This window comes from Ranitomeya variabilis, chromosome 7 (assembly GCF_051348905.1).
Source record: "Ranitomeya variabilis isolate aRanVar5 chromosome 7, aRanVar5.hap1, whole genome shotgun sequence".
Taxonomy (NCBI): domain Eukaryota; kingdom Metazoa; phylum Chordata; class Amphibia; order Anura; family Dendrobatidae; genus Ranitomeya; species Ranitomeya variabilis.
The window spans coordinates 79482059-79495487 of NC_135238.1; the positions used below are offsets into that span (position 1 = coordinate 79482059).

Below are 13429 nucleotides of genomic sequence, written 5' to 3' on the forward strand. Positions count from 1 at the left end.
TCAGTAAAGTTACTGCAATTCATAGCCGATGAACTAATTCTAGTCACCTTACTGATGTCACCGCTTGGCACTGCAGACGCTTTCTTACGCTACTGTTAGTGAGTTCCGGCTGGATTGATGAGGGGTCGCATCATGTCACTGCTCAAAACACCAACTGAATGTAGCAGACTTGGGGTTCATCATGGGAGATCATCATTATAGATCACACCAGAAAATCGCATTGTTTGATTTTTAAATTATTGAATTGCATTTTATGGCTTGAAAAAAGTATTTGATCACCTACCAACCAGAAAGCATTCTGGATCTCACAGACCAGTTAGCTTTTCTTTAAGAAGCCCTCCTACTCTGTACTCATTATCTGTATTAATTGCGACTGTTTGAACTCGTTGCCTGTATAACAGAAACCTGACCACACAATCAATCACACTCCATCCTTTCCACTATGGCACAGACCAAAAAGCTGTCTAAGGACACCAGGGACAAAATTGTAGATCTGCACAAGGCTGGGATGGGCTACATGACAATAGGCAAGCAGCTTGGTGAGAAGGCAACAACTATAGGCATAATTATTAGAAAATTGAAGAAACAAGATGACTGTCAATCTTCCTCGGTCTGGGACTCCATGCAGGATCTCACCTCGTGAGGTAAGGATTAGTGATGAGCGAATATACTCGTTACTCGAGATTTCTCGAGCACGCTCGGGTGACCTCCGAGTATTTTTTAATGCTCGGAGATTTAGTTTTTATTGCCGCAGCTGAATGATTTACATTTGTTAGCCAGCATAACTACATGTGGGGGTTGCCTGGTTGCTAGGGAATCCCCACATGTACTTATGCTGGCTAACAGATGTAAATCATACAGCTGCGGCAATAAAAACTAAATTTCCGAGCATTAAAAAATACTCGTCGGACACCCGTGCGTGCTTGGGAAATCTCGAGTAATGAGTATATTCGCTCATCACTAGTAAGGATGATTCTGAGAAAGGTCAGGAATCAGCCCAGAACTACATGGGAGGAGCTGGGCAATGACGTGAAGACAGCTGGGACCACAGTCTCAAACGTTACCATTAGTAACACACTGCACCATCATGGATTAAAATCCGGCAGGGCACGCAAGGTCCCACTGCTCACGCCAGTACATGTCCAGGACAATAACCATCTGGATGATCCAGAGGAGGAATGGAAAAAGGTCATGTGGTCAGATGAGAACAAAATAAAACTTTTTGATTTTAACTACCGGAGGAAGAAAAAGGATGAATACAACCCTAAGAACATAGGGGAAACCTCATATTTTGGGGGTGCTTTTCTGCAAAGGGGAAAGGAAGACTGTACTCAATGTTGCTCAGTCACAGCCCTGAACCTGAACGATCTGTATGGGGGAGAGGGTCAAAATCAATGCTGCAGTGTGCAAACTTGGTCAAGAACTACAGGAAACATCTCACCTCTGTAATTGCAAACAAAGGTTTTTGCATAAAATTAAGCTCTATTTTTGTAGTGTATCAAATACTTATTTCATGCAATAAAATGCAAATTAATTATGTAAAAATCATACAATGTGATTTTCAATTTTTTATTTTTAGATTCTGTCTCTCACAGTTGAATTGTACCTATAATAGATATTACTGATCTCTCCATTCTTTGTGCAGTTGGGAAAACTTGCAAAATCGGTAGTGTATCAAATACTTATTTTCCCCACTGTACAAGATTGTTTCATTAGTTAGAAAACTATCTTTAAAATGGAGAATTACTGTACGGTGGGTACGGAAAGTATTCAGACCCCTTTACATTTTTCACTGTTTCATTGCAGCCATTTGGTAAATTCAAAAAAGTTCATTTTTTTTCTCATTAATGTACACTCTGCACCCCATCTTGACTGAAAAAAACCCAGAAATGTAGAAATTTTAGCAAATTTATTAAAAAAGAAAAACTGAAATATCACATGATCATAAGTATTCAGACCCTTTGCTCAGCATTGAGTAGAAGCACCTTTTTGAGCTAGTAGAGCCATGAGTGTTCTTGGGAATGATGCAACAAGTTTTTCACACCTGGATTTGGGGATCCTCTGCCATTCTTCCTTGCAGATCCTCTCCAGTTCCATCAGGTTGGATGGTGAACGTTGGTGGACAGCCATTTTCAGGTCTCTCCAGAGATGCTCAATTGAGTCTAGGTCAGGGCTCTGGCTGGGCCAGTCAAGAATGGTCACAGAGTTGTTCTGAAGCCACTCCTTTGTTATTTTATCTGTGTGCTTAGGGTCATTTTCTTGTTGAAAGCTGAACCTTCGGCCAAGTCCGAGGTCCAGAGTACTCTGTGAGAGGTTTTCATCCAGGATATCTCTGTACTTGGCTGTATTCATGCTTCCTTCAATGTTATCCAGTCGTCCTGTCCCTGCAGCTGAAAAATCACCCCCATAGCATGATGCTGCTACCACGTTTCACTGTTGAGATTGTATTGGGCAGATGATGAGCAGTGCTTGGTTTTCTCCACACATACCGCTTAGAATTATCACCAAAAAGGTCTATCCTCATCTCATCAGACCAGAGAATCTTATTTCTCATAGTCTGGGAGTCCTTCATGTGTTTTTTTTTAGCAAACACAATGCGAGCTTTCATATGTCTTGCACTGAGGAGGAGAGGCTTCCGTCAGGCCACTCTGCCATAAAGACCCGACTGGTGGAGGGCTGCAGTGATAGTTGACTTTGTGGAACTTTCTCCCATCTCCCTACTGCATCTCTGGAGCTCAGCCACAGTGATCTTGAGGTTCTTCTTTACCTCTCTCACCAAGGCTCTTCTCCCACGATTGCTCAGTTTGGCTGGACAGCCAGGTCTAGGAAGATTTCTGGTGGTCCTAAACTTCTTCCATTTAAGGATTATGGAGACCACTGTGCTCTTAGGAACCTTGAGTACTGCAGAAATTCTTTCGTAACCTAGGCCAGATCTGTGCCTTGCCACAATTCTGTCTCTGAGCCCCTTGTCCAGTTCCTTTGACCTCATGATTCTCATTTGGTCTGACATGCACTGTGAGCTCTTATATAGACAGGTGTATGACTTTCCAAATCAAGTCCTATCAGTTTAAACACAGCTGGACTCCAATGAAGGAGTAGAACCATCTCAAGGAGGATCACAAGGAAAGGTACAGCATGTGACTTAAATATGAGTGTCTGAGCAAAGGGTCTGAATACTTATGACCATGCAAAAATTTCTACATTTCTGTTTTTTTTCAGTCAAGAATGGGTGCAGAGTGTACATTAATGAGAAAAAATGAACTTTGTTTCATTGCTGCCATTTGGTAAATTCAATAAAGAGTGAAAAATTTAAAGAGGTCTGAATCATTTCCATACCCATTGTATGTAAAAGCTGATGTTAAAAACTTATTGCATACGCATGTCATACAGATGCTAATTTGGGGGAAAAAAAGCATGACCTTCGCCAATTTTCTCGCTGAGAATCTCAGCTACTTTGTATATGCAGATGTGGGTGTACCCTTAACGTCACATATAGTGGTTGTGCTTTCTTGGAAAAGACACAGTTAAAACTAGGAAGAAAAAAAGGTGTTGTTTTTCTGAAAAACGCTGTGCGTGAAAGCCAGCCTTAAATCTCCTAAATTACGACTTTCCCATTTTATCGGATTAGTCTTAATATAGCCTGTATTAGGCTACGTTCTCATGATGACCTTTTGGTAAATTTTTAATGTTGCAGATTTTCTGCACCCATTAAGTAAAATTGGTTACTTGCATTTTTTCAAAAATACACGGCATAAAAAACTCATCCAAAGCTCATCGTGGGAATGTAGCCTTATATACACTGAAATGCAGGAAAGCAAAAGCTTTTCTTGTGCTAGCAGCAGTCGGAGATGTCCTGTATATGTCAGGACCATCCAAGAAATTACAACAGAAATGTCAAAAAATAAAATAGTAACTTCGGTTCAAAAATATATAACACTTTGCAATCAATGTGGTCTAAAATATAGAGTATAGGCATGGTGTAACATTGAAAAACAAGAGTATATCTAAATTTGTGGAGAACGAAAAAATGACTCCAGAAAGTCAGAAGCCAGTCATTTTGTGCACCCTGGCTTCCTGCAATGTATTTAGTTACAATACCAGCCTCACTTTATTAACCCCTAGAAGAAAAAAGCAGCAGATCAGAAAAGCAATTCTTACAAGTAACTGAATCATGAGAGATATCTGAAAAAGTCACGTGTATTTTAGGTTCAAATTTTCATAAAAAAAAAAAAGGAAGAAAAACAAACATGAAGCATCAGTAATGCATGTCAGTGGCAGGATTCCTTTAAAATGAATGTCCTTTCATTCCTGGCTGTTCTATCATTGATTTAACACCCAGAAATGTAAGTATGCTCATTTTAATCTACTGAAAAAAGAAATAAGATCAATGCTATGCTTCTTTCTCATTAAAGAACTCTACTCAACAATTAAATTAAATATATTTTACTTTCTTATATTAAAATGTAATCTAGAATCAAAATTGTGTTTCCACATAAAGCACAAAATGATTACATGTTTTCTAGCGACCTGACCTAGTTCAGCCGCTATGAGAACTTTTCAGAATGTGTACTCAGGCCACAGTTTGGTGAACAATTTCAACAGGATGGCCTCAGAGCTCTAGGGCAATTTCTACTAACTGAATGCATGAAGGCTGCTGGGCAGATGACAACTTGGAGTGTGATGCGATAGCCTTACTGACAATGATCTGACTTGTGCAAAATTAATTTAAAAGATCAATGGTTCCATGTGCGATATCAATTAAAAAGATTGAACTGTAATTTGCTTTAGAGTACAGGATGTTTAGCTGTTATGGAAAGTTATTCGCAAGGGACTTGATCACATTAAAGGGCTTGTTGGGTCTTGTGATGGAAGTCTGCAGTCACTCCATGTGACTGCAGACTTCTCAACCATTACAGTGTGCACTGCACGCTGTCAGGATTCTCCGGTGTCGCTGCCAAGACCAGTCATTAACATGATCACAAGCATGCACGATTTGCACACTTCCACAAGAGGTGTGTGGTCTCACTCAATTCACTTGCCTGAGCGAAGCAGGGCAAGTCTAGTTGCCGAGTGACTATGTGTATGTAAATTGCACATGACCACCAGTCAAACTGGAGAATCCTCACAGTGCGGTGTACATGCTGTTAGGATTCAGAAGTCTGCAGTCACATGCAGTCTTTTACCGCAAGACCGGACAACCCCATGTTTGACATTAAAGACTGCAGTCACTCTATTGTGACTGCAGACTTGTGAATCCTCACATCGCGCACTGTCAGTATTCTTCGGTGACGACAGCGAGACTGGGAGGTCGGGTGACTGCAAGTATGAGATATGCATGCGTATGCTCATCACATGCTTACACATGCATAACTGCCTGTTCCTGGCACTAGAGAATCCTCACAACTGTGAGGATTCACAAGTCTACAGTCAGAGTGACTGCAGACTTTTGTGCCAAACCTGGACAACCTCTTTAAGGTCAAGTCCACACAGGTGGGATATGCTCTGCATTGTTTGGACAGAAAATAAGCAGTATACTACAGCACATAAGATTAGGTGGTCATAGACTGCCCGGGCTCCATCAGGACACAAAGATTAACTGGGATGTCTATGTTCACCGTTATGAACAAAAATGGGTTCTTACAAGCAAGTCATTAAAGAATTGTATTACTAATGAAGGATTCATTGGCACATATGACGTCCATATAAGTGCTATAGTGACAGAACCCAAGAAATCATCAGCTATATGAGTGCATTCAGATCCAGCCGTCATAGTCAGATCTTTACTCTGTCTCACACACAATGCAGTTTTCTGTGAATCTTTACATTACAAATGAAAAAGTGGTCAGCCGAGGGAGAGCAAACTCTTCAGGGTAGGTTTGTATAGCTATTAAAATCCAAGGCTAATGTAGAAATAAAAAGGGTTTCATAAAATAGTGCTTAAGAAATGATGGAAAGGAACACTCATTGAATGAGTAATAACCATTAGCTATGATGCTAAAAGTGGAGGGTCCGGCAGTGTTTTTTTTTTTTTTTTTTTTTTACAGCTCAAATGGTCAGATAAGTTTACGAGTAATGACTGATTTTTCCCTTTAATCGCTTACAATCCACTGTAAGAATTTTGCACACATTGGCCATATAACCAGGCGATTCTGCACAAAATTGCCTGCAATCTTGTACACTGCACTCCAGGACCATGCTGCATACACTGTGCACGGATATACCAGGACTGAGTTTACCCTACACACTACACTCACAATCACGTGATCCCACAAACAGCGTCATGAAGAACTCAGGATCCTGCACACTAATCTAGATGCCAAATGATCTTGGACTGTGTTAAGGAGTCTTACAAAAGCTGCACCATTTTGTATATAGCTTATTAGAAAACATGCAGCACTTTGGCTACAGATCCGCTTTATGTTGTGGCTGGTGATGCATTGTCTAAATATCCATCTGGGGAAAGGCACTTGATTACTGAGAATTCACCTCCAGTGCACCAAGACCTGCAAGATGACAATACATCAATTAATGTCACATAAAACAAATAAATCTATGTTCAGCTGTTATATTATAAGGCTAATAGAAGTCTTAAGTGTACATTATGTTTGCCATAAGATAGCCGATAACTTGCTGATTGCAGGGGGTCCGACTGCTTGAACCATGTAGTGGAGATGTGCATGCTAGGATGAGCAAATGCAGAGAACAGCGCTTGTCTATTAACAGCAGTCCCATTAACAATGAGTAAAGCGGGGTCAGAGTCAGACTCTCAGACCCTTAGGCTATATGCCCATGTTCCGGCTGTAGCTGCGCTTAGGACACAGTGTATATTCGCTGCGTTCTATTGAACGCAGGTAAATCCGCATGTGTTCACTGAACCATGCAGATTTACCACTTTCAACACATTCTATCGATGTAATTTCTCTTACGAAGACTATCGTGTCCGCAAGAGTAATTGACATGCTGCGGTCTTGAAAGACGTGCCGCATGTCAGTATCCGCGGATGATCCGCAGGTGCACAGTCGCATAGTGGACATGGAATTTCAAGAAATCCTATCCAGTATGCTGTAACATCTGATCACTGCATAAATACACCGCCTCAAACCCACAGCAATTCCTGAAAATGGGAACATTCCCCCAAGGTATGTGCGCAGGTTTAGTATTTGATGGCAGAAATTTCTGCAAGGTTTACGCATCTCTTGGCAGCAAAAACGCTGAGGCAAAAACGCGCTTTTTACCAAATTTTTGTAATGCAATGAAGGCTTTTTTGAGCTAAATAAAGATATTAAAAACAAATGTTTTATCATGTAATTTCTTTGTTCAACACCTTCTTTTTCATTCTGATGTAGTTGCATCAGGCTGACGGGGTTGAGCTTGGTGTCAGCAGCTGTCACTGACACCAAGCCCTCATTACTAAAACCCGTAAGTAAAGAATTAAATAAACACACAAACAAAGTCACCAGCCTATGTAGCAGCATTAACAAAATGGACTTACATAGGCTGTAACCACACAGCAACAGGCAGAAATCAGTGTACAATGCGATGCCTGTTAATTTTTACTAAAAATTTATATATAAAAAATAGAAAAAAATATTACGTGGGCTCCCATGTAATTTTCATACCCAGCAGAGGGAAAGCTGATTGTTGAGGACTGCTGTTAATATTCTGGGAAAAGGCCATGGTTATTGGCCCCCTCCCAGACTAAAAACATCAGCTCTCAGCCGCCCCAGAAATGGCGCATCAATAAGATGCGCCCCACACTTCTGACTAGCCCTGTAGCGGTGGCAAGTGGGGTAATAAATAGGGGGGGGGGGGGGGGGGGGGTAGATGTCATCTTTGTATTGTCTGGTGACATCAAGCCCAGAGGTTAGTAATGGAGAGGCGTTTATAAGACGCCCCCATTACTAACCCCATAGTGATACTTCTCTCCGCATACTACGGCTTTCTTTCCCCTACGTAGATTTGATTAAGCCCGATGACATCCGGGTTCATTGCATCATATGCACTTGAAGAAGGTTCGATTTGAACTGAAACGTTGGTGTATACCGCAAAATAAATTCCTCTGTTCAAGCATCCCAAGTTGAGTGCTAAGTTATACCGTATGTAGATCGTATTTTCTGGTGTATAAGACGACTGGGCGTATAAGACGACCCCCAACTTTTCCATATAAAATATGGAATTTGGGATATGCCTGCTGTATAAGACGGGGGTCATCTTACACGCCCAGTCATCTTATACGGCGTGTGGTTCCCAGGGTCTGAAGGAGAGGAGACTCTCCTTCAGGTCCTGGGATCCATATTCATGCAAAAAATAAAGAATAAAAATAAAAAATATGGATATACTCACCCCTCAGAGAAGCCTGGCTGTCACCGCTGCAAGCGTCTGCCTCCGTTCCTAAGAACTGCAGAGCGTGAAGGACCTTCGATGACGTCACGGTCTTGTGATTGGTCAGTGACCGCTCATGTGACCGGTCACCTGACTGTGACGTCATCGAAGGTCTTTCACGCTCTGCAATTCTTAGGAAAGGAGGCAGACGCTTGCAGAGGTGACAGCCAGGCTTCTCGGAGGGGTGAGTATATCTATATTTTTTATTTTTATTCTTTATTTTTTACATGATTATGGATCCCAGGGCCTGAAGGAGAGTTTCCTCTCCTTCAGACCCTTGGAACATCCAGGATCGTACCCGGCGTATAAGACGACCCCTGACTTTTGGGACAATTTTTAGGGGTTAAAAAGTCGTCTTATACGCCGGAAAATACGGTACATATCCTGATGTGACTGTTCTACAAGTGATATTGCAGTGGGACACTCTGGATTACGGTAGACAGAAAAGTATATGGTTGTTTATGATTTTTGATTATTTACAGGAGACATGGGCATCGGGGATTGGGCATTAAGGTGACTATATGTTTTTTTTATTTTACATTTTTTTGCAGGAGGCAAGGGCTTCAGGGATTTGGTGTTAGGCGAGTATAATGTCTCTTTATTTTTATAAGAATTTAATTATTTTAAATGTTTTTTTTTTTTAACATTTTCTTTTTTTTAAGTTTGAGCACAGGTGTCGACTGACGAGACACTATTTCTCCCATTAGCGGCGTCTGCTATTACTGACAGCATGAGTCAGCTGATGGGAGTAGTAGTCACGCATCAGCCAACGCAGGTAATCTGTGGTAAGCTTTTTACTGCAGGTCACAATCACAAATGCGGGGTCACACTAACATCTGACAGCGTGACCCAGCAGTGCTCTCACCGATGATAACAATCTTACTGGCGGTAACATTACTGCTGATCAGAACCGCCGTGCATGTGTTTCCCACTCTGTCACTCAGATGACAGCGTGGGGAACACCATAGGAAGTCCGTAAAAACGCAAGCAAAATCTCAGCAAATCTGCAAACATTATTATACCTAAGTTTTTGCTGAGGGTTTGACTGACTCAATTGAAGTCATGGGTGAAAAATGCTAACAATCCGCACAAAAAATTGACATGCTGCAGAAAAAACGCACTGCAAATACTCAAAAGGAAAATTACTGATCATGTGCACAGCACTTCAGGATTCTCATTGAATTCGCTGGCATATGGATTCCTTGTTTTCGGCCCACTTAAACGTGGAAAAAACGCCACGGAATCGCACCAAAAACACACCGTGTGCACACAGCCTCATTGGTCAGCAAGTTATCCCCTATTTTATGGAAAAGGGATACATTGCAAATTATTGCTGCATTCTAACTGATAATGTATTATCAGATTTACCTGAACAATCATCTTTACAAACATTTTATCTTGTCTCATTCTCCTGTCCCTTCTACTTGTGCTGACAGAGATGCGATCACTTCAGCTTGTGGTACACAGCCCTCATCCAGTCGTGCTCTTTTTGCCTCTGGCTCTTTTTGGGCCTCTCGACCAACAGCACAGGATACAGACACAGGTAGAGAGGTGCTGGCCTGAGCAGCGAGGAGCTGAAGTGGGTTTGTAAGAGCTGCCAGAAAGCAAGATTGACAATAAGGTTATCACACATTCAGTAGTAGTAACAAACTTATCACTTTAGTAATAGAGGATATTTAGGTGGCACCCAAACTCCATTTTTCCGATACGGTAATTTGGGAGCATACACCTATACATCAACAACACTATTTACTCTGGTGATGTATTCAAAATATATTAATTACATAACCACATAAAAACCGAACAACAGAGATCTGAAAATATATTCATATTTTATTATGGTATGATTAATTGAAAACACAATAAAGGCAGATAATTTCTAGTAAAGCAGGAAAAATGGCTACACAATGGACCAAGCAAAAACCCAAGACAGAAGCAAAAATGAACATATACCCTGCTGAAGGTAAATAAGTAAAAGCAATAGTGCATATAAATGACATTGGGAAGTTTGTAAACACCGTTTTTGATATATATAAAAAAGGACGTCACTATGACACATGGTAAGGTTTTAATACTAGAGGTTAGGACCATCCCGAACTTGGGTACACCTTCACGTTGGTGGGATGGCTTTTACGCTTTTATCAAAAACGGTGTTCACCAAGTTTCCAAATTGATTTAATCATATATGCACTATTGCTTTTACTTATTTACTTACAGCAGCGTATGTTAATTTAAATGAATGATAAAAAAGATTGCGGCGCTGAGAGGCACTTACAGATGAGCGTATAGTCCTGTGAAGGGAAGATCCACTTGCGTGGCGGTTTCTTCCCCACAGTACCACTGAGGTACCTTGAGAAAGAGGGACGGTTCCCTCGAAACGCGTCAGAATTGGCCCCTACACACGTCCGTCATACACGGACAGGTGACATCACCGCTCGACCACGCCCCCCCGCTCACCACGCTACTCTGACAGCGACGCCATTGGCGAGGCTAACCGCTGTGTATCAGCGGCGTGTTCAAGGGGGATTGCAGCCTTTGGGAGTACGCTCCCGCATCTGACATCAGTGGACAGTGGGGAAGAAACCGCCACGCAAGTGGATCTTCCCTTCACAGGACTATACACTCATCTGTAAGTGCCTCTCAGCGCAGCAATCTTTTTTATCATTCATTTTTCGGCATTTAGGCAGTTTCACACACCACACTAGCTTAATTGCCTGCTGCTGTGCTTTCAGCCACACGTGTTCAGCGCCATTGTGATTCATTGGTTTATCATTTGCGGTATGTTAATTTTAGTTTCGGTCTTGGGTTTTTGTCTGTTTGATGGCCAGTGTGAACATGGTCCTATTTTGCATGCACACCATTGTACTCCAGTAAAATGTTTTCGGTTTACAATGGACCGAGCGCAAGATATTACATTGTGCGAAAAGCTATTAATAAGTGCTAATGCATATAGAATGTATGCAAATCATTACTACATACCGTATATACTCGAGTGTAAGCCGACCCGAGTATAAGCCGACCCCCCTAATTTCGCCACAAAAACTGGGAAAACTTATTGACTCGAGTATAAGCCTAGGGTAGGAAATGCGGCAGCTACCGGTGAATATCAAAAATAAAAATAGATGCTCCATACCATTCATTATTGCCCCATAGATGCTCCATATAAAGCTGTGCCACATATAATGCTCCATACCGTTGATTATTGCCCCATATATTATCCATATATAGCTGTGCCATATATAAAGCTCTGCACCGTTCATTATGGCCCCATAGATGCTCCACATAAAGCTGTGCCACATATAATGCTCTGCACCGTTCATTATTGCCCCATAGATGCTCCATAGAAAGCTGTGCCATATATAATGCTCTGCACCGTTCAGTATGGCCCCATAGATGCTCCACATAAAGCTGTGCCACATATAATGCTCTGCACCGTTCATTATTGCCCCATAGATGCTCCATAGAAAGCTGTGCCATATATAATGCTCTGCACCGTTCAGTATGGCCCCATAGATGCTCCACAGAAAGCTGTGCCATATATAATGCTCTGCACCGTTCATTATGGCCCCATAGATGCTCCATAGAAAGCTGTGCCATATATAATGCTCTGCACCGTTCAGTATGGCTCCATAGATGCTCCATATAAAGCTGTGCCATATATAATGCTCTGCACCGTTCATTATGGCCCCATAGATGCTCCACAGAAAGCTGTGCCATATATAATGCTCTGCACCGTTCAGTATGGCCCCATAGATGCTCCACAGAAAGCTGTGCCATATAGAATGCTCTGCACCGTTCATTATGGCCCCATAGATGCTCCACAGAAAGCTGTGCCATATAGAATGCTCTGCACCGTTCAGTATGGCCCCATAGATGCTCCACAGAAAGCTGTGCCATATATAATGCTCTGCACCGTTCAGTATGGCCCCATAGATGCTCCACAGAAAGCTGTGCCACATATAATGCTCTGCACCGTTCATTATGGCCCCATAGATGCTCCACAGAAAGCTGTGCCATATATAATGCTCTGCACCGTCCAGTATGGCCCCATAGATGCTCCACAGAAAGCTGTGCCATATAGAATGCTCTGCACCGTTCATTATGGCCCCATAGATGCTCCATAGAAAGCTGTGCCATATATAATGCTGCTGCTGCTGCAATAAAAAAAAAAATCACATACTCACCTCTTCGCTCAGGACGCCGGCGCTTTCAATTTTTACCTGCTCCTCGTGCGGCTCCGTCTCCAGCACTGATGCTCAGCAGAGGGCGCGCACTGACTACGTCACCGCGCCCTCTGACCTGAGCGTCACAGCCAGAGGACGCTGATGACTGAGCCGCACCGGAACGAGGAGCGGTAGATATCGCGCAGCGCTCCCCTCCCCGTATACTTACTGCTCCTGGCGCGGTCCCTGTTTCTTCCAGCGCTGCATCTTCTTCCAGTATTGAGCGGTCACCCTTACCGCACATTGCAGTCATGAATATGCGGCTCCACCTCTATGGGAGGTGGAGCCGCATATTCATGACTGTAATGAGCGGGACCATGTGACTGCTCAGTACAGGAAGAAGATGCAGCGCTGGAAGAAGCAGGGACCGCGCCGGGAGTAGGTGAGTATAACTAGACAGCCCCAGCTCCCCCTCCCCTGCCGACCCCAGGGGTATGACTCGAGTATAAGCCGAGAGGGGGACTTTCAGCCCAAAAAAATGGGCTGAAAATCTCGGCTTATTCTCGAGTATATACGGTATATATTATTTCGGGCAAAACTCCACTAAGTGCTAGTGTATAGAAAATGAACGAGAACAAATACATGTTATATGTAGTAATGGTTCTCATGCATTTTCTATGCACTGTTAATGAAGTTTTGTACAATGTACTATACAGCTGTGTGAAAAAGTGTTTGCACCCTTCCTGATTTCCCATTCTATTGCACACCTGTCACTCTTAAATGTTCCAGTTCACCAAACAAATTTAAATATTAGAAAAAGATAACATAAGTAAACACAGAATGCAGTTTTTAAATGAAGATCTTTATTATTAAGAGAAAAATAA

The 13429-nt window shown here is 42.2% G+C and overlaps 1 protein-coding gene across 1 annotated transcript in view; it reads right to left on the minus strand.

Annotated features, from left to right (window-relative positions):
- Positions 1 to 4047: 4047 nt before the first annotated feature.
- FOXK1 (forkhead box K1) overlaps positions 4048 to 13429 on the minus strand; it is a 115243-nt gene continuing 105861 nt past the window's right edge. Inside the window, exons 9-10 of the mRNA XM_077275339.1 lie at positions 9751 to 9976; positions 4048 to 6503 (exon numbers count right to left, since the gene is read on the minus strand). Coding sequence (XP_077131454.1) covers positions 9786 to 9976 — 191 coding nt within the window. The 3' untranslated portion in view covers positions 4048 to 6503; positions 9751 to 9785. The remainder of the gene's footprint in view (positions 6504 to 9750; positions 9977 to 13429) is intronic.